At 34.9% G+C, this 21,805-nt stretch overlaps 2 protein-coding genes across 3 annotated transcripts in view; one reads left to right on the top strand and one right to left on the bottom strand.

The window, feature by feature from the left end:
- The window catches only part of LOC127861382 (erbin-like), a 100,703-nt gene extending 89,970 nt beyond the window's left edge, over window positions 1–10,733 (bottom strand). The window contains exon 1 of one of the 2 annotated variants that reach the window (XM_052399803.1): window positions 10,626–10,733. The gene's annotated coding sequence lies outside the window, so the exon portion shown is untranslated. The remainder of the gene's footprint in view (window positions 1–10,625) is intronic. The other variant, XM_052399802.1, reaches the window with a different exon arrangement.
- Window positions 10,734–10,800: 67 nt separating this feature from the next.
- Window positions 10,801–21,805, top strand: part of LOC127861404 (DNA excision repair protein ERCC-6-like 2) — a 40,658-nt gene continuing 29,653 nt past the window's right edge. Inside the window, exons 1-6 of the mRNA XM_052399863.1 lie at window positions 10,801–10,830; window positions 14,350–14,420; window positions 16,205–16,399; window positions 17,147–17,350; window positions 19,271–19,394; window positions 19,886–20,034. Coding sequence (XP_052255823.1) covers window positions 14,405–14,420; window positions 16,205–16,399; window positions 17,147–17,350; window positions 19,271–19,394; window positions 19,886–20,034 — 688 coding nt within the window. The 5' untranslated portion in view covers window positions 10,801–10,830; window positions 14,350–14,404. The remainder of the gene's footprint in view (window positions 10,831–14,349; window positions 14,421–16,204; window positions 16,400–17,146; window positions 17,351–19,270; window positions 19,395–19,885; window positions 20,035–21,805) is intronic.

Raw genomic sequence — 21,805 nt, 5'->3', positions numbered from 1 at the left:
GAATGTCGCATGGGAGACAGGGATACAGTTGTTGAGGTACACCACTGTTGAAGGTTCAATATTTATACACACAAAATGCAATTGCATATCTTCAGGTTCTCAAGTGTCTTAACAAGTCGTGGCACATATTACTCAATAACATCTGCCAATTACGAAGTGCAAAATGTCCCCCTTTCACACCTACCGTTACCCGCAAAAAAAAACTCGTTCGCACCTACCCTTGCCTGCTCTCCGGAATGTTGACAACAATCCCCATCGGAATTCATCAATAAAGAAATGTAAAAACACAAACAAAGAAATGTCCGCAAGTTTATTCAAACAAATTTATTTTTTTTACCGAAACTTCTTCTACCGCATTGATAACTACCAGTAGCGACTTCTTGTTGTTTCGACAATGGCCCCTCAGTCTGTACGATTATAGGGTGGTAGTTTTCTGGGGAAAAAAACGTGGCGGCCATTTTGATTATGTTCGATTACACAACATATTTTTTACCAATTTAGCAGCCAGGATAGCGTTGTATCAATGTATAGCGCGCACCAGCTTTTAAATTTGAATTTTGGAGGTAAAACACTGCGCGCTATACGTGGAAACCTACGGTAGTTTTGTTCATAACAATCATACGTGGTTAAACAATTGAAATAAGGATAAATACAAGTCACTATTATCATAATTGATAAAATGTACACAAAAAAATCAGGACGAAAGCCATGTTGTGTCTAATCAGGATACCTTGTTATGGCTTTGAATACCATCATGGGATTAAAACAACAATGAACAAACATTAACAGTTTGTAGACTTTTGTTTGCTTGAAAGTCCTTACTTACTCTAGCTTTTTAAAAATAAATATTTGTAAACAAAAAATATTTTTTTAAAGGCTTTAATACATAATATTTAATATCATTTACTTATGGTTTTGGAAATGCAAAACTAAATTTTGAAGTCGAATGACTAATTACAGATTTATGTGTTCATTTAAGATACATATAAATGAAGTGTCAAGTTCGAAATGACAATGCAAGACAATATGACAACAACAACAGCAAAGTTAGGATTTCAAGTTTCGCAATAATGACATTCAAACTGCCCTTTGTATCTCTTTTCAACAGCTAAAACAATGATTTTCATATTAAACAAAGTGTCAACTCAGTTGTAAAATTTCTTTTGTACAATTAGCAGAAGTAGAACAGGGACTTATCTGATTGATCACACTTGATACCTGACAGGTATTCTCACCAGGTTAAATACATGACAGAATGCTTCAGTTTTTCTTAACATTATTTTTATGACTTCAGGTAACATGAGACAGCATATTATAATCTGGCGAGATGATTTGTTCTTCTCTTCTTATCCTCTGATGACTACACTGTTAGCCTTTATGTTATCTGATGAGTTGTGCAACAAAGATTTTTTCTGCAATAAAATCATAGGCATTGCCCCATTTTTTTTTTATCAATTTGGTTCTGCACTATTGTGTATCTGACACTGATCAAAATGTTTTGATGTTTTTTTTAGATTAGATCAATATGATTAACAAAAAAAAGCTGTGTGCAAGAGATTGCTCGAAAAAAACAATATTTTTTGCTCTATTCCTATAAAATTATTTTAAAACTGAGAAACCCAGTTTCAACAACATATAAATGTCCCCTACCGGCTCCACAACTGTCAGATTATATATATATATATTTGTTGCCATAGCAACCAAAATTTTTGATGTTTGAAGAAAATGAAATGACATACATAATGTCCAATAATTATTGCCATCTATTCACGTTTCAAGTTTCATGAAAAAAATATCAAGAACTTTCAAAGTTATTGCAGGATCCAGAAAAGTGTGACAGACTCACGGACTGACGGACACACAGAGCGCAAACCATCAAACCGGCAGGGGACAAAAATGTCCCCGCTTTGTTTATAATCTCACATACATAGTCAGATTTAACAATCTTTTAAAAACTTTATATCACTGTCCAAAATTAGCATGAAGTCTTATTAAGTTCTAAAGATTTAAAAGAAAGTTCATGAAAATAAAGAGAGAGAAATTTATCTCCAAACAATCAACTATGGTTGATGTAACTAACTGTTCAAATTTTGAGCAACTTGGTCAGAATCTATGGTTATTTTTCAAATAACAAGGGCTGTTTGTAAAACACGCATGCCCCCAAATGGGCTGTCAGTTGTAGTGGCAGCCATTGTGTGAATACGAGTATGATTGGCAATTTAAAGAAGAATTGCTAAGCATTCTTGAGTTATCATTCGGAAACCATTTTACTGCTTCGAGTCACTGTCCGTAATGACCAATGTCCCCATGAACTTTCCTGATTCTAACCCTAAGCATTCGTAAGTCATCATGTGGAAACCATTTTACTGTTTCAAGTCACTGTGACCTTGACCTTTGACCTAGAGTACTGAAAATCAATAGAGGCCATCTGTCAGTCATGACCAATGTCCCTATGAACTTTCCTGATCCCAGGCTGAAGCGTTCTTGAGTTATCATCCCAAAACCATTTTACTGCTTCAAGTCACTGTGACCTTGAACTTTGACCTAGAGTCCTGAAATTCAATAGGGGTCATCTGTCAGTCATGACCAATGTCCCCATGAACTTTCCTGATCCTAACCCTAAGCATTCATGAGTTATCATCCGGAAACCTTTTTACTGTTTCAAGTTACTGTGACCTTGACCTTTGACCTAGAGTACTGAAAATCAATAGGGGTCATCTGTCAGTCATGATCAATGTCTCTATGAACTTTCCTGACCCCAGGCTTAAGCATTCTCTAGTTATCATCCGAAAACCATTTTACTGTTTTGAGTCACTGTTACCTTGAACTTTGACCTAGTGACCTGAAAGTCAATAGGGGTCATCTGCCGCTCATGACCAATGTCCCTATGAACTTTCCTGATCCCAGGCTTAAGCGTTCTTGCGTTATCATCTGGAAACCATTTTACTGCTTCGAGTTAATGTGACCTTGAACTTTGACCTAGTGACCTGAAAATCAATAGGGGTCATCTGTCAGTCATTACCAATGTCCCTATGAACTTTCCTGATCCCAGGCTTAAGCGTTCTTGAGTTATCATCCGGAAACCATTTTACTGCTTCGAGTCACTGTGACCTTGACCTTTGACCTAGTGACCTGAAAATCAATAGGGGTCATCTACCAGTCATGATCAATGTACAATCAACTTTCCTGATCCCAGGCCTCAGCGTTCTTGAGTTATCATTCGGAAACCATTTGGTGGACGGACCGACTGACGGACCGATATGTGCAAAACAATATACCCCCTCTTCTTTTAATTATAGTGTAAGGAAGTTATGTTCCTATCAACTTTTTCTCAAAGACATAATTAAAATCTTTGCCACGTATTTTTAAAGTGTTTTGCAAGATTAAAAATTCAGTTATTTCATATTTTCGATACATCACATGTTAACTTGATACAAATGTCCATTTCAACATACTGTAAGTTACCACACATAACGGCAGTGTTTTACCTCCAAATTTCAAATTAAAAGGCTTGTGCGCGTTATACATTGATACAACGCTATCCTGGCTGCTAAATTGTTATGTTATCGTAAATAACCAAAATGGCAGCCATTTTTTCTTTCCAGAAAACTACACCCTTTAATCTTACAGACTGAAGGGGTCGTTGCCAAAACAACAAGAAGTTGGTACCGGTAGATATTAACGGGTTAGAAGAAGATTGTACGGGTTAGAAGAAGTTTTGGGCAAAAATAAATTTGTTAAAATAAATTTGCGGACATTTCTTTGTTTGTGTTTTTACACTCTTCATTGATAAATTCAGATGGGGACTGTTGTTGACAAAGTGGAGAGCAGGCAAAGAAAGGGGTGAACGAAGTCTTTTAAGAGAGTAACAGTAGGTGTGAAAGGGAGTCTTTTTGCACTTCGTAATTGATTGCCAGCTTTTATTGAGTAATTTGTGCCACGACTTGTTGAGATGCTAATTGACATTTGAGAACTTGAAAATTACAATAGCATTTTGTGTGTATAAATATTGAACGTTCAACAGTGGTGTTTTAAACATTCGTTTGCAATCATCTGAACGATGCATTGACGCATTAGACATTGACGTAAGACCACTCTAGACAACTGCAAAAGAACCACAAAGATATCAACAGCCCTTTTCAAAATTGTCAAATATAGTGCTATGCAACCCATGCTCCTTATCATATAAACGCTTCTTCGCTGAAGAGTCCATTTTGGCTTAAAAAAATTGCATGCGCATTATACATGGGGGCGTGCTATACGCGGTAACTTACGGTACTAAGCGATACTCATTCAAGTGCAAACAACAAATTTTATCTTTACACTATCACCTTACATTTCAATACACTCTGCATAAATTCTGTGTGGACCTATTTTCTATTTGGTATTAAAAGTATACATCTTCAAGCCCTTGTTATCATATGGTGACAAGTTTAGGTTCAAACCTCTTCAAAACCTCTTCTATAGACATTAACCCTTCCCCACTCAGAAGCAATGTGAAAATGGCTATGTGCTAACAGCATTAAACCAGAACAGCCTGCGAGTAAATCGCAGTCTGTTCAGGTTTTATGCTGTTTGCTGCTCATCAGTAATTAAGGGTTGGAAATGAAGCCTTTAAAATTTGAATCAAGTAAGGAAGGCCTTTGATTAAAATTAATTTTTTGAGGGACTACAAAGGCGTGAAAATATGTATCTAAGTGGTAAAGTGGGTTAATGTGTGTCATCCTGGGACAGGAGATAAAGGCTCACAAAATCAACAAGATGTAGTATTACTCACACCCACAAGTGTTGAAACGCTTTCATTTTATCATTATTCAAATTTGAGGATACTGCTCATTTCACATTCAAGTTTAATAAATACAGCAAGCACTGTGTGAATCTATGGTTGGTTGATGGAAATTCCTGTCCATGGACAGGTATTAAATGCTTTTGAAAACATTGTTCAGCTAATACCTGTAAATGTGGTTGATATGTTTACTGGTCCTTATCCTATCCAGTATCATACACGGGATTAAGATCGATGATAAATCGTAGTGGTACGTCGATAAAGCAAACAAATCAAAACACTCCAATAGCTAAATTGTACATTTTGGCACGGGCTTGAGACCATCTACAATGATGGTACTTATGGAATTTGGGTATTGGTTAATTAGAATCATGATCACAACTTAGATTAAATAACCAAATACTAAAGTAAATACAGATACAAATGCACATTTTTAAATTCCATTTTATTAAGAGCATCTGGCAAATAAATGAAATGTAAAAATCAAGAAAAGAAAAAAGTATTAAATCAATATAAGGTTTGTTTGTTTGCTTCCTTCAGTCTTTCACCGTTCTTAACAGTTCTAACTTCTTTATTAATACACGTATCTTTCAGTCAATCTACTAAAACTATTTCTATGCAAGCTAAGTTCATAGGGTTTACAAGTGTTATAAACAAAGGGCACACATCTATGAAACTGATAATGTCTTTAGTGAAATGGAGGATATTAAAGTGATATTATGGGCATCTAACAGTTCATAGGTGGCTATCGCAACCGTTGTTTATTTTTGGTGTTTACACTTCATATACACTTATATTTGTTAATGCAGCATCAACATACTAAAACAATATCCCAGAAAGAGAAAAATAATGCATTTGAATATCAACCATACTTTCGTTTGACAACTGATCATGCATGTACGATGTGAACCTAAATTTAGTTTTAGTGCAGATTCGTTCATACGACACAAAGACACAACTTTGTTTTACGGATCATTCCAGCTTAGAGGACTGGGTGAGTCACGTAAGAATATTGAATATAAAAAATATTTTTATAAACAACTGGTAGCAAGATGAGTTGCAGATAGTAACCACATTTTAACAAACTCTTTTGACCTGTTAATTCTTTTCAGCTCAATTCAACAGTGCAAAATGCCCATAATATCACTTTAAAGGGTAAACATATTAAATATATTAATTAATCTTAGTTCTATGCATCAATAACACTCACGTATGTATCACATGATACATTAAAATCCAACGCAATCCACGCATACATACATTATACTCAACTGACTCGTGACAATGGCATAAAATAATAAGGGTCCATAACTAACACCTGATAACTAAAGACTAGTTTATTGGCATGTGACAAACCTCCTGCAAGTGACTCCCAAGTGTCCTCCACCTTTCCCCACCACGATTTGTATTACAAACAAATCAGATATTAACTGATTCACTTTTTATGCCCCCGGAACGAAAGATCAGGGGCATATTATTTTTGGCCTGTCTGTCTGTCATTGTATGTGTGTGTCCCAAAACTTTAACCAAAACTTTAACCTTCGTTAAAGTTTGGTCATAACTTTTTGAATATTGAAGATAGCAACTTGATATTTGGCATACATGTGTATCTCATGATGCTGCACATTTTGAGTGGTGAAAGGTAAAGGTCAAGGTCATCCTTCAAGGTCAAAAGTCAAACAAGAGATGTGTTTGTCAGAAACACAATGCCCTCTATTGCGCCACTTTGAAGCCATATATTTGACCTTTGACCTGGAAGGATGACCTTGACCTTTTACCACTAAAAATGTGCAGCTCCACGAGATGTAAGTAAGAGATTGAATGGAGAAATTACAATTTTTATTTTTTATTTTTGACCTTTGACCTTGAAGGATGACCTTGACCTTTCACCACTCAAAATGTGCAGCTCCACGAGATACACATGCATGCCAAATATAAAAGTTGCTGTGTTCAATATATAAAAAAGTTATAATAAAACTTTAACGAAGGTTTAAGTTTTAGGAAAGAAAAATACAATGATATTTGACCTTTGACCATGAAGGATGACCTTGACCTTGACTTTTCACCACTCAAAATGAGCAGCTCCATGAGATATACACATGCATGGTAAATATCATGTTGCTATGTTCAATATTGCAAAAGTTATCAAACTTTAACCAAGGTTAAAGTCAAACTTTAACCAAGGTTAAAGTTTTGGGACAGGCAGGCAGCCAGGCAGGCAGGCAGGCAGGCAGGCAGACAGGCAGGCAGGCAGACAGGCAGGCAGGCAGAGAGACAGACAGACAGACAGACAGACAGACAGACAGACAGACAGACAGACAGACAGACAGACAGACAGACAGACAGACAGACAGACAGACAGACAGACAGACAGACAGACAGACAGACAGACAGACAGACAGACAGACAGACAGACAGACAGACAGACAGACAGACAGACAGACAGACAGACAGACAGACAGACAGACAGACAGACAGACAGGACAAAAACAATATACCCCCGATCTATTGATCCAGGGGCATAAAAATACAATCCAAGGGAAGTAATAAGCTTTAAAAGGGAGATAACTTGCAGACCTGCCAAATGATATATTGAAATTTTATTTCAAAGCAGCCGATAGGGGCTGCGTTCAGACATGAATTTGTCTTTTGAGATTGTCTAACTACCAGTGCACATTAAGGTCTCATTGGCCACCGTGCACTGGTCTATTTGGATCTAAATTATTTCTTTGGCGAATACCCGGGAAACCGGGGTAAATTTGACCTACTTTGGCTCTAAATTAATCTTTCTCCCCTGAAAGGTCACAGGGGCAGGTCGGGCTACTATAACCTCGTGAAGAGGCCAGTAGGACCTGTAAATAAACTCTGAAATACACACACAGGGCATTGTGTTTCTGACAAACACATCTCTTGTTATTTTGTATTTTTGAAAATTAGAAATTGGGCAATTGAAGTGCTGACGAAATAGTCTTTTTTTAATTACGAGGTTTGTGCTGACAAAAATAAATGGTTTCACAGTATTTGTTTCGTTAATTTTGGGTCATTACTTAACTTCTGCCATGTTGGACAGTTCCAAACAGAATGCAGTCAGATTGGCTACTAAAAGTGCAAATAGCCAAACAAATTCAGTTTTACATGGAACTAATAAATATTAATCCTATCTACCAGAAGATAATTAATTGCAAAAAAGCAAGATACCAGAGAAACGTCACTTAAAAAATGATTGCCCAAGGGGCTACCTATATTGGAAATTCACTTGTCCCCTAAATTTTAACCCAACTCAGCCAAATGGGCGTCTACTTAAGTAAACCTCTGAATAAGTGTGTATTTTTCAATAGATTACATATATTTCAGGGCTGTATTTATGTTAACCGCATACTTAACAATTGATTGCAGAATTGGGGATGCATGGTTTATACAGTAAGCTAATACAAGGCAAGTGCTCAACTTGGGAGCATTTAAACTAGAAGTATGTAGCATGTTGATTGAGTATGGCAGTCACATGCTTATCATTTGCTGACAAAAAGGAACACCATTCCAATATTTCATTGAAAGGGTCATGCAAAGCAACAGAAATGCCAGAATTGATCAGAATACAAATTCACTTTAAATCAGTGATTATTTTGCCCAAAATTACTGCCGATGTTCAGCTGAAAGGATGGAAGAACAAGAGCATTCACCATAGGATGACTTATGACCCCTATAAACACTTGATAGAAGTTATGAGCTTTTTTCGAAACCTAAACGCAGATTTCGAAACCTACACGCATAGCCTAAGTTCAAGATCAAGGTCACAGGGGTCAAAATTTGTGTGCGTATGGAAAGGCCTTGTCCATATACACATGCATACCAAATATGAAGGTTATATCTCAAGGGACATAGAAGTTATGAGCATTTTTCAAAACCTAAACGCAGATTTTGAAACCTAATTGCCGACCCTATCTTCAAGGTCAAGGTCACAGGGGTCAAAATTTTTGTGCGTATGGAAAGGCCTTGTCCATATACATATGCATACCAAATATGAAGGTTATATATGAAGGGACATACAAGTTATGAGCATTTTCAAAACCTAAACGCAGATTTCGAAACCTAATTTCGGACCCTAAGTTCAAGGTCAAGGTCACAGGGGTAAAAATTTGTGTGCGTATGGAAAGGCCTTGTCCATATACACATGCATACCAAATATGAAGGTTATATCTCAAAGAACATAGAAGTTATGAGAATTTTTTTAATCCTAAACGCAGATTTCGAAACCTAAACGCGGACCCTAAGTTCAAGGTCAAGGTAACAGGGGTAAAAAATTTTGTGCGTATGGAAAGGCCTTGTCCATATACACATGCATACCAAATATGAAGGTTATATCTCAAGGGACAGAGAAGTTATGAGCATTTTTCGAAACCTAAACGCAAAGTTTGATGGAAAGACGGACTGACGGACAGTCCGATCACTATATGCCCCCTTTTCTTAGAAAGGGGGCATAAAAAGAATACAAATGTACTGTTATTTATAATTATATTAAATATGTTCATTTTCCCCAATGTCATGGTTTCCCACACAAAGGGCACAGGCTGTAAAATATAAAGGAAAAAATTCACACACTTATACTCGATCTGTTTAAGAGTACTGGTACGAAAAACTGAGTTTAAATGAGTCACTTAATCAGTTGTTTTGGGTAGTTCTTCACGAAAGCTTTGAGCTTTTATGATTACAGTCAAACAGCTCAAAGTTCTTCCTCATAAAGACAAAATTAAACCATGGACAAAATATGTGAAATAAATGTCTATAAAATCTAGTTCAATCAGCCTAAAATATTGTAACAAACACAAAACTTGTTACCCAGTACTATCAATTTACATGCTTTTTGTTGAAAAATGCTCAACACAAGAACTTAATAAAAATATGTTATCCATTATGTGTGGCTTGCATATATATTTATGATCTTATTGTGTTTATTTATGCCAGAAAACAGTTTAGGTGGCTCATATTACAGATAAGTGCTGTCTGGATTTTAGGGGGCAAGTTTACATGAAAAAAGCTTTTATGAGTTTTAACTTTAAGTGACATAAAGGGTCAGTAGGTGAGAGTAGGATTATTTGAAATATTTCTCTGTGGATTGTACGCTTAACAGTATTACAGTGAACACTCCTTAGCTCCAACAGGGGTTTGCACAGGGGTCTCCAGAGTGGTAGTCATACACTCTAACAGTGTCGCTTAAGAGCTAGCCCAACAACAAGGCAGTTGGAAATGACCTTTTTTAGATACACTAATCCCAGTTTTACTGTTTAAAGGTCCTGACATGCCCCCTACAGCTTGTCTTGCATCCACATGGCCTTCCCAGAAACCATTTAACAGCTCACATCCAGAGTGGTTAGACACTCGTGGCTATTCATATCATAACACTTAAGTATTGAAGAAACATATTTGATTATGCACATGACATATGCCGAGATTGAATAAATGACTGGCCATTGGCCTGTTGTAAGCTGATAAATATGCTACAAATTAGCCCCTAACTTTCAATTTTAAAACTTAAGTTAAGCTACATCTTTTTTACCTTCAATGCCATTATGGATATTTGTGAGTCTATGAACCATTATTGTGTTAAATTTTAATACAAAACGTGTTTATTTCCTTCTTATTCTTGTTTGTTGTTGCTAACGTCCGCTATGTCGGCAAGGAGTTGGTAGTAAAAATGACTCCGCTTCATCAAGTTCATGTTTAGTGCGGTGTGGCCCCCACGTTTTGTGAACAGTATCTTACTATTTTGTTCACTTATTTAACATAATTGCAAAGATGAAAACATTGTGCAAAAAAGTTTTATGATTAATTACTGATTTACCCTTTTCTTAGACGCTGAAAAATTACTCAATAATGTTTAATCATGATATCAAGTGTCAATTTCATTAATTGAAATAAGCGCCTCGTTTACCCACGTGATCAAACACCTGTCACCAACGAACAAGGAATCAACGCCCTAGTGTATATTCAGATTTAGTGTAAAATTGCCTTGTAAGTGTAGCTTCTGCAATTTACGTTATACTAAGGTTATTTGTTATTTTAGCACGTTTGTTTGTCAGTTTTTAGCAGTCATTTATATTTTGAGATATTAAAACAATGCTGTTCGTGAAATATATGTCAATACGATACATATGTGAGAATGCAAACGGACGAACACTTGTTTATAATGTATTTTCGCGATGTAAACAGTCAATGGAAGCTTCATACATTAAACAATACATTTAAAATATTTATTTTCCGATTGACATGTCTTGATCACTTTTAAATAATCATACTTACTCTGAAGTCTAATGATAATCCATTTTTTTAATGATGCAAATCGTCTTTTTATTTGAAGTTACTCACGATAATTGCGTTGATGAGAGTTTGCAACTCCCCGTTGATTACCAATTTACCATATAGTTTGTTTGGCTTAATTCACAAATATTTGGCATTTTTAGCTCGGCTGTTTTTGGAGAAAACCCAAAGTATTGTCATAGCCGGCTCGTCATCGAGCGTCTGCCGTCCGCCTTCCGCGTCTAGCTAAAACCTTAACATTGGCTCTAAAATCAAAGTGCTTCCACCTACAACTTTGAAATTCCTTCAAATGAAAGTATTCTATCTACAGATACATAGTCTCTCAGATGAGTTCTTCTCGCCACTTACTGTTCTTCCTAGCTAAAGAAAGTTCAGCATACAGCAGGGGTTCCGCTGCCAATCGCCATTGGCGCAAAATGGCGCTAATTTTTTTCAAGTGGCTCCAATTTTTTTAAAGTGGCGAATTTCAAAAAATTGGTAAAATCCTATCCGAAAATGTACTGCGAGTTGAAAAGCACGCGACTGGCAATAAGCGGCCAGCGTTTGTCAGTTGTAAATATTGATTTATTACGATGTAAGCAACCTACAGTGCAGATTGCACTGAAATCACGGAAGCGTGAAAGTGTTACAGTCGGTGTTTTTACTGCTATTGTCAAGTTTTATGGGGGTTATTATTGGATTAACGGTTCTTTTATGATAAAGAACACTCAATTATGTAACACTTAGGACAAACTGGCACAAAGATCAATGATTATAACGATATATAAGGCGGCTACTCTTTAATCAATACCATGGTAAGTGACAGTGTATCGTTATTTACACATTAGTTAAAGATTGTTCATATTTTTCACAGTTTATGTTGATGGCTTTCGTATATAAAGACACATATATGATTACATATTCACAAGCAATCATGGATTTTTATGACTTCTTTAATCCTCGAAAGCGTGCTTTAGAAATTGAAACAAATGAAAGCAATGAAAATCCTTCAAAATTGCAAAAACATAATTCTTTAGCAAAGCGAAAATTCAATGATAGCTGGAAGTCAGAATTCCCTTTCATTTCATATGATGCGAAAACAAAGTCAATGTTTTGTGACTACTGTGTTAAAAGCCAGTTCAAAAATGCATTTACATCTGGTTGTAACGTTATGAAAAAGGAGTCCTTAACTAAGCATGTAAAAACAACGGGTATGTTTGTGTGTGGTAGCAAATTGTTTATTTTAAAGTGCATATTCACATTGCTTCCCAGCTGTATTGTTTATATTGAAATTTGATTATACAGTATGGAAATAATAAAAACAAAGTCTCATGTTATTATTTATTTATTCTTATCAGAACACCAGACTGCTGCTGAGGCGATGCAGTTTCGGAAGGATATGGCGGCTGCCAGCAAATCATCAATCTCAAAGAATGAGGCAGCAGTGAAGGCAGCGCTCGCCAATGTGCTGTTCCTGGCAAAGAAGATGGTTATATGTGATTGTTTTATCATGTGCAAACCAATGTTTTTATGTATAAATAAAGCTTATTAAGACTTATGAAATTACTTATTATTATTTATGTATTTAAATACTTTTAAAAGTAATAATTAAGTCAATGACATTGATGTTGTAAGGTTTCATAGACAATTGTCATAATTAATAAGGTCGGAATAACTGACAGTTTCGCGCCGCGAAAAAGTGGCGACAACTTTTTTTTGGGCCAGTGGAACCCCTGATACAGTTTATATAGTATTGATAAAGTCGCGCCAGTCAAAAAGCATAAAAAGCAACATTTAAAGTTATGGCAGCCAGAACTACTTTCTTCCTTTCTTCTGACAAGCTTTCATTTATTCAAAACTGCTACCACAGCCAAGCGTTGGTACCTGCTATGCTGTGCTCTTGTTTATATTGGCAATAGTTACAAGAAATGCTTGATGATCAAATTATATACTACTTTAAAAAATTAGAATTATATGCTGTTGAAATTGTTAAAAATGGTTGCTTTTTCTATGAAATGGCATGATATTTAATGTGATTTTGTTTTAAACAATTGCATACCGTAACATGTAAAAAACCATACCTTGTTAATGTTCTTCCAATGCAGTAATATATAGTAATCTTGCAAAAGACCATGCAGCTTTTTTACTGACATTGAAAGATGTTTCAAAATGTGTATTGTCAAATCCATTAGAACATGCATATAAAAATTGTTTTATTCCTTATTTTATTTACAAATTTTATGATTAAATTCAATATTAAGGTTGTCCTAATTAGCTTGGATTTTGATTTGCTAACTATATTTACACAATTTTTTCGTTTTACTCTTAAGTGTGCTGTTTATATATAATTTATAGTATTTGCATTTACATTCTTCTCAAACTATAAAAGACATAGATTGTATATCAACAAAATTGGAAATTTTCCCCACAATCCAATTAAGTCAATTTTAAATGATTGACATGCGCAATGGTCACATATTTTTTTATCTACAAAAAAAATGAAATAAAAGAAAATGCAGACTTAAAGTTAAAATATATTTCATCTAGTGTGTATGTAACAAAAAAACACTAGGTTTAATGTGCCTGTGGGGTATTAATAGTATTAAAAAAATCTGAACAAGCAATATAGAAACCCCCATTAGGGTTAAGTGGATCTACTTGAGGATAGAAGAAGTCTGCATCAACGCAAAAACTTAAACATGTTAAATAGTGATTATAAATATAGATGTATAGCGTTATTTTATGATTTTACATCTTACTTACTTACTAAATTACATTTTGAATCTTATGACGTCACTTTTAAAGTGTACAAAACTACTGAGTTTACAAAGATGCAGCACAATTTTGTTTTACTTTGGATTTAATGAGTTCTTTATTGAATAATTTAGATATATTTGTTGTTGTTTTTTAAATTTAAAACAGATTAATAATAATTACTGAGAAAATTGTTATTTTTCTGTGTGATTTCCATCCAGTGTTTCTTAGCCTCTTGTGTTTAAGTGCCAAGATAAATTTACAGCATTATATCTTATCTGTAAAACATCGTTTTTGGATTCATCATCATTTAATACCAACATTCTATCAGAAATGTATATTCATATATAACTGAATCTTCATAAGCTTGATGATTTCAATAAGTTTTCGTCTTTGAAATATGAAATAAACTGTCTTTTTTTTTTTTAAATTGATTTTCATTTTTTTTAAGTAATATTATTTTGTACAATGTATTATCTCTATGTCTTAAAATCACACAATTCTTATGTTTTCAGATGTTTCTCTTTAGGTTTTAGAAATGACTGTCAATCATTCTGCTATTTCATTACAATGGATGATTCCCCAGGTAATTTACTGGAAACATATATATTTATCCCCAACTTGCAAAATTTTCTAAGCATAAATATGTAATTTATTTGCATAGCATTTACTGAAGAAAAAAAAGGGTTCAAGTTTTACAAATTGTATTGTTGATAAAATTATTTACAATAAAGTTGTGATTCTACAAAGGATGCATTTATTCATGGCAATTTCGGGGCAGATATTCGGCCCCATTCCCCGCAAAATAGAGTATATATTTTCCCCCAATTTTGTAGAAAAAATCCCCTTGAAGATTAAAAAAAATAATTTTTTTTTTTGTTTTTTTTTAAACAACTGTCTTATAATAAATATATCTTATCTCAAATTTATTTCATAAACAACTAACAAAGTTTATTACTATAATGAGTAGGATTTTTTATTATTATAAAAATCATGTTAAATTAGTTGTTGACTTTTCACATGATTTGCATTGTTTCCCAATATGGCCAGGAATAGGCCTGATGTTACATTGTATCTATATTGTGTCAATATTTGTTGATAAAAACATTCCAATGTGGTCCATTTTATTGATAAAAAATGCTAAAATTTGCCATTTTATGGATTAAAAAAATCCCAATGAGACTAAAATTGGCTTGAAAAACTGAGACTTTGCATGACGGCTGAACTGTCTGAAAGTAATGTTGAAAAAATCATTCACATATATATCAGAAAAAGGACTGAGACATTCAGCTGTGAATATTTCATTCATACATACATGTGTATTCATATAATAAATATCATTACATATACAAGAGTAAATTTTGAATTTTCCCCTTTTCCTTAAAAAACGACGCATTTTTCCCCTTTGGACAGGCCCCGCCACCATTCCCCTATAGGTGAAAAAAAACACTGAGCTCTGTTTTAATATTTAACATGATGCAATGAAATCATATTAAGCAGTGATTTTTATCCCTTATTCATCTATTATGTGGGAGGCATATGCTAATCGCATAATTGGTCTCTGAATTGTTTGGTCTTTACGAAGTTCACCCTAGATGACATGTTTCTTAAAACATAAATAATGCTTCCTTCAAAGCTTTGATAATTGTAGTGATGTTGTCTTGAACTTAATCACAAACTTGTAAACTGTTACATCACCCTTTCCTCATTTTGGCCTTGTCACGGAACTTCTTATGAACTATGATGGGCCACTGAATCAATGCTTAAATCGATACTTAAAAGGCTTCCACCATGTGCAATTATTGAATGCAGCATCTTGTCTATACTATTTCAATAAAGTTTTACAGCTCACATGTCTTCAAAGAAAGCTAGCAAGTTTCATACATGCCATAATTTTTCTGGTTGAACACTTTGTGAAAATTGTCAGTACATTTTACCTTTTGGTGGGACACTTAAAAGCAATATTTCGATCTGTAATGCATACTCATCACAAACCAGATACTTTTAAAATCAAATCTTCCAAATTTTGACGTCATGTGCCTCAGAATGAAATAAACTCCCCTATTGCCAATTTCTGAAGAATATAGCAAAGTTGTTTCTAAATTAAGAGATTAACAATGTAATCAGATCTTCGCAAATGAGGCACCTTTATTATTTTAGTAAAACAACCAACAAGTGAATTTAATTTTGATTGAATGCAACATGTTTAATCTATTTAACACCCAAAAAGTGCAACTATCACACAAACTCAGTGTTTTAAGGCATGTCAGGCTAGTTTTCTTGCACCATGTGCAAAGTTTGCTCTTATCATGTTAGTAACAATTTTTATACTTAAGTGATACAAATGTTTAGCCTTTATTGTGTTTGCAGTTTGGGCAGTAGGAGACAAATGTTTATCCCCATACTCAGGCGATGGGAAGCTCTATTCAGGAAAGATAAGTACTCTCAAACGTTCGGCTGCAGGTATCTTTGCTACGGTTAGATTTGATGGCTATGGGGAAGATGATAGTGAAGATGTAGATGTGAAGAAATTGAAATTGGTTCCAGAGAAGCATTTGGATAAAGGTATCCATAATTTTTATGTATCTTAAATTGAATGTATATTATAATCTTCGAAAAAAATGGAAAAAGATAAAAGGGTTTTTAATAAAAAAAACTAGAATACAATTTCAGTGGAAGTGGTATCAGAAAATCAACAAAATTAGAGTTTGTAAACAATTACAAATAAATTTGGCTTGTGCAGTAGAAAACCCATTCATGAGAAATCCCCACTATTCTGTGCAGATACAGCACACAGACCCAATATTGTTTTTTCTGCAACAAATATTAGTAAATAAATCTGCTTAAACTTTATTGATTAGCATTTCATGAAAATTAAATTAATCAACTATATATTTTATTCATTGTAAGATAATAAATAAATTTTTATTATTATATTAGTTTAATATATATATATATATATATATATATATATATATATATATATATATATATATATATATATATATATATATATATATATATATATATTGACATTAAAATAGTACATTGTCACATTAATGTATGAGCATTAATGTTCAGCAAATAAAATGACATGTATTGTTATACAGTATTTCATCTCTTATTTACTGTATTCTGTACAGAGTTGCATTCCGTTTTTTGGACAAAAGTGTTGCACAAATCAATACTGAGTATTTATTATATTTTTGTAATGATTTTTCATTTGGAACAAAGTAAAAAGCATTCTAGATTATATCTTCATCTCTCTTCAAGCTTTGTTTTTGTGAAATAATGTCTTCATGTTGTATGTAGAGAAATTACCAAAAAGGGACACCAGTGGAGGTCTGTTTAGCCCATTGCAAGGGGGACAACCCAGTAACCCACAACATGGCCGCTATGATTCTGATGATGAGGAGGATTGTCTGCTCTTGTTGAAGACTGAAAGGCTTTCAGGAATTATTTTGGAAGATAAACTAAATAAATCAGTGACACCTAGTTCTCATAACAGGAAAACAGGTATGATTTGTTATTGTTATTTTACAAATAACTTAATTTGCATGAATACCACAGCAGCCTTGTTTAGTTAGATAGTTACATACTAACATGTTGTCAATTGATGCTACAGTCATTAGGTAAATTGCGTAACAGGACAGAGATTTTGTTCCCCCAACTGGGAAATGTACCAGTACCAGCACAATAGGGAAAAATACGCACGAAAAACCCTGAAATTGGGAACATTTGCATCGTGCAATCTTCATATTGGGAAATTGGTGTATTTAATTGTTTGCTCCCAAATACTTTAAAATTCATAACTAGGTGTTGTAAACTTGTTAATACTATATTAACTAGGGATGGCAAACCTAAGCAAATCTGTAACCGGTTAACCTGTTTCAATATTCGAGCGGTTAACCGGTTAACCGACTGTCATTGTACCACATAAATGGAAAAACAAAACATCCGAAAAACGTATACGTTTATAAACAATTTCATGTATATGCAAATATACTCTGTCTTGTTGATTGTCTTGTTATCTAACTACTTTAATCATTTTATCAATGAAATACTGTTTCTTTACCAATTGTGTTGGTCCTTTGAATTGGAAATTCAAATTCTAAATTTAATATTATACATTTTGAATATCATACTTTTCATTTCTGAAAATAATTTCCGACATTTTTTCCATGCTTGTCGGTGAACTGTGATATTTCTTTGTTGTAATATTACACATAATTATTGTTCTACATCTTGATTAATAAAAGCTTGTGCAGAATTTGAATTATTTTGTGTTTTATTAACACTCATTATCCTTTAAGAATTACGTGTATTAACAGTTTGCTGATAAATTACGATTGTCAATTAGTGTAAATATATTTTGAAAGTGGATATGAAAGCATACACCAAAATAATAATGTAAAATGCTAAACAAACACACTGCAGAGTAGGTGCTAATTGCTCGTGTGACTGCTCATTAAGCCGCTGCAGTCCGACGGTTTACAACTCTAAACGCTTTTGATCAACAGAGGGGCATCAGGGGGTGGTAATTGCAGATAATTTGCGATGAGATAAGCGGATTAGCCAATTCAGTGAAATGAAGTAAAACAAAACTAACAATTTTAGCATTTATTGCGTTCAACCAAAAGTTGTATTTTCAGCAAGAGTAACCAAATATTAATTTTGTAACCAGTTAACCTCCTCAAGAAACGGATAACCGGTTAACCGAATAACCGTTGCCATCCCTAATATTAACCCATTTATGCCTGGCATCTAGAAAAAAGGCCTTGGCAAGCAGCGTAGACCCATATGAGACGCCACATGATGCGGCATCTCATCAGGGTCTGTGCTGTTTTCTTAAAGGAATTTCTGTAAGAATTATTCTAAATATAGAAATAAATATACTAGACATCCCTAATTTTGGAAATATATTGATCCAATTTAGAAGGACGGGAGAGTCCACTAGGCATAAATGGGTTCACCTAGGTTCAACTCATTGAGCTGCATAGGGAAACTACTAACTTAATGTTATTTAAAAAAAACAAAAAACAAAAACAATTTTGTTTTTGTTTTTTGGAAATCTTTAATTGGGATTTTTGTTACAGTAATTTGAAAATTTGTAGTTTTTTTCCTAATTGGGAAAGTGCTGTTTTCCGGTACTTTATAAAGAAGGAAATAAATCGCTGCAGGAACAAGTAAGGAAAGTGTCAAACAATTATCTACCATGTAGAATTATGATTATGTAAATGGCCAGAAGAAAATAGCTGTCAGTATTTCTGTTTATATATTAATCTGTCCCAACAGTTTGAACTTTCCAGTAGCAAAATGTATTTATAATTTTTATGAGGGAAACTTGATTTTCTATCCAAAGCATTTTGATCTGTGGTATTGGATTTGTTGATTGTATAAATCAAGCATAATTCGATGTTGTTAATTTTGAAATAGCTAAGAAGAACTGTCATGATGATGATGATCACCGTAACAATGACAGGGAGATCAGGACCCCACGCCGAAGAAAACCCAAACTGGAGATTCTTGGTGGTCAGGCAAAATACCCTGAACAAGAGTTGTAAGTGCTTTTGCATACAAAATATTTTTTACATCTTTTTGCATGTATTATGTATGTATTAATTCCTCATTCACAGCAAAACATTTTTAAAACTATCCTACTTATGCTTTGTCCTATCTTTTTAATCAAGGCAACAAATAAACTTTTTATATTTTTGGCGAAGTTAAGCATTTTTCCGAAGTATAGCATTTTTCCATTAAAGAGTCTCTCTTTATAGCATATATTGTGTTAATTGTTCATCATTGGTTATTAGTGACAATTTTAACCTGACCATTGTTCGATTTTAATGCTTCTAAGGCCCAAGATCTTTGCAGACTGTTTTTGGACAACTGTTCCTAACCATAGTTAAAATACAAATTTAAAAATTACTATATGATCTCTTTTACTTCATGTTGGGTACTTTTTGCTCATGTTTTTCATGTTAGTCGCAGATTTAGCCTGGCAACTTTTATATCAGTATCGTGAAGTGTTACTCAGTGTACTTTGTTTAGAAGATCATCTCGAAAGTTGTCGGATCTGTCGTCAAACTTGGAGGAGAGAGCTGTGAAGAAAGCCCTGACCAGTCCAACATCTGACAACACCACACAAGAGACAGACACTACCAATGAGAATGAGAGTGACATTACTGATAAGTTTGCTGGTAGGTACATTGTGTACATTTTCATAGTTGTCGGTGAATTATATGAATAAATGTTGGGGTATATCACGGCTTCTCCAGGTAAGGATTGTTTTCAATCCCAACGTAACTTTTTGTGTTGATATTCTTGCATTTTTAGTATTTGATTGTGGTTAAATGTGTTTTACCAAAATATAAAATTTCATGTAGAAATAGTATTAGCCAGTAGCTGAATTTCTGTTTTGCTTTTTTTGCTAATCATATATATGTGTTTGTAAAGGTTACATGAGAATATAAGACTATATTTTATTATGTTTTGCTTGTTTGGCTTGAAAGAAATGTTTAATCAAAACCATGTACTTACTACTTTTAGTGCAGGGCCTGTATTCCAGAAACCTTGTAAACTTAATTGAAATATTATCAATAAAATTAAAAAAATTGTCAGATCTTTTTTTAAATATTTGAAATTAAAAAAAATGATGAAGCCAATGTCATTTTACAATAAGTAAATAAATAAAAATTCATTATTAACAACTCATTAATCATCTCATCTCATCTTTGCCTGTGGTCCCATCTGGGACTTAGGCCGCCAACCAGCTTCCTCCAGGCGTCTCGGTTCTGGGCGAGTCTCTCAAGCTTCCCCCATGTTTGGCCCATCTGCTTAGCATCTGCATGCAGGTCACGGCGCCAGGTGTTTTTAGGCCGCCCTCTCTTCCTTTTCCCTTGGGGGTTCCATGTGAGGGATTGCCTTGTCGTATTGGATGCAGGCTTGTTAAGGGTGTGGCCTATCCACCTCCAACTTCTCTGAAGGATGTCTTCTTCAACTGGCTGCTGGTTTGTTCTTCTCCATAATTCTTTGTTGAAGATCTTGTCTGGCCAGCGGATCTTGAGGATCTTCCTGAGGCAGGTGTTGATGAAGACCTGTATTTTCTTTATGGTGGTGACAGTGGTTCTCCAGGTCTCTGCTCCATAGAGGAGTAGCGGCTTCATGATGGTATTGAAGAGCCTAATCTTGGTGGTGATGCCAATTACGCTGGATCCCCAGATGTTCTTCAGCTGATGGAAGGCTGCTGGTGCTTTACCGATGCGGGTTCTGACATCTGCATCCGTTCCTCCCTGGTTGTCCTGAATGCTGCCGAGATAGGTGAAGCTGTCCACCTCCAGCGCCTCGCCTTGGACTGTGATGGGTGTGTTGTTTGATGCGTTGGTCCTGAACACCTTGCTCTTCGCTTTGTTAATGGTGAGGCCCAGTCTAGCTGAGTTGTCCGCTACCATGTTTGTCTTTTCCTGCATCTGTTGTTGGGTGTGGGAGAGAAGAGCCAAATCATCGGCAAAGTTGAGGTCTTCCAACTGTTCCCAGAGTGTCCACTGAATTCCATTCCGCTTCTGCTCCGTTGATGTCTTCATTACCCAGTCTATGGCCAGCAGGAGCAGGAAAGGTGAGAGTAAACAGCCTTGCCTCACACCAGTTCTCACTTCAAAGGCATCCGTGAGCTGTCTGCAGTGAACAATTCTGCAGGTCATTCCCTCATAAGACTTCCTGATGATGTTGGTGATCTTTTCTGGCACTCCGTAGAGTCTCCAAAGGGACTCCCGGTCAACGCTGTCGAACGCCTTTTCATAGTCACTAAAGTTGACATACAACGGCGAATTCCACTCCAGGGATTGTTCCAGAATGATGCGCAGGGTTGCGATCTGATCCTTGCACGATTTCTCCTTTCGGAAGCCTGCTTGTTGGTCACGGAGATGCGGGTCTACTGCGTCTTTCATTCGGTTCAGTAGGATGCGATTAAAC

Source organism: Dreissena polymorpha, chromosome 16 (genome assembly GCF_020536995.1).
Source record: "Dreissena polymorpha isolate Duluth1 chromosome 16, UMN_Dpol_1.0, whole genome shotgun sequence".
Classification (NCBI taxonomy): Eukaryota; Metazoa; Mollusca; class Bivalvia; order Myida; family Dreissenidae; genus Dreissena; species Dreissena polymorpha.
The sequence above is the reverse complement of the archived record's forward strand: the minus strand, read 5'-3'. Positions and strand labels throughout refer to the sequence as shown.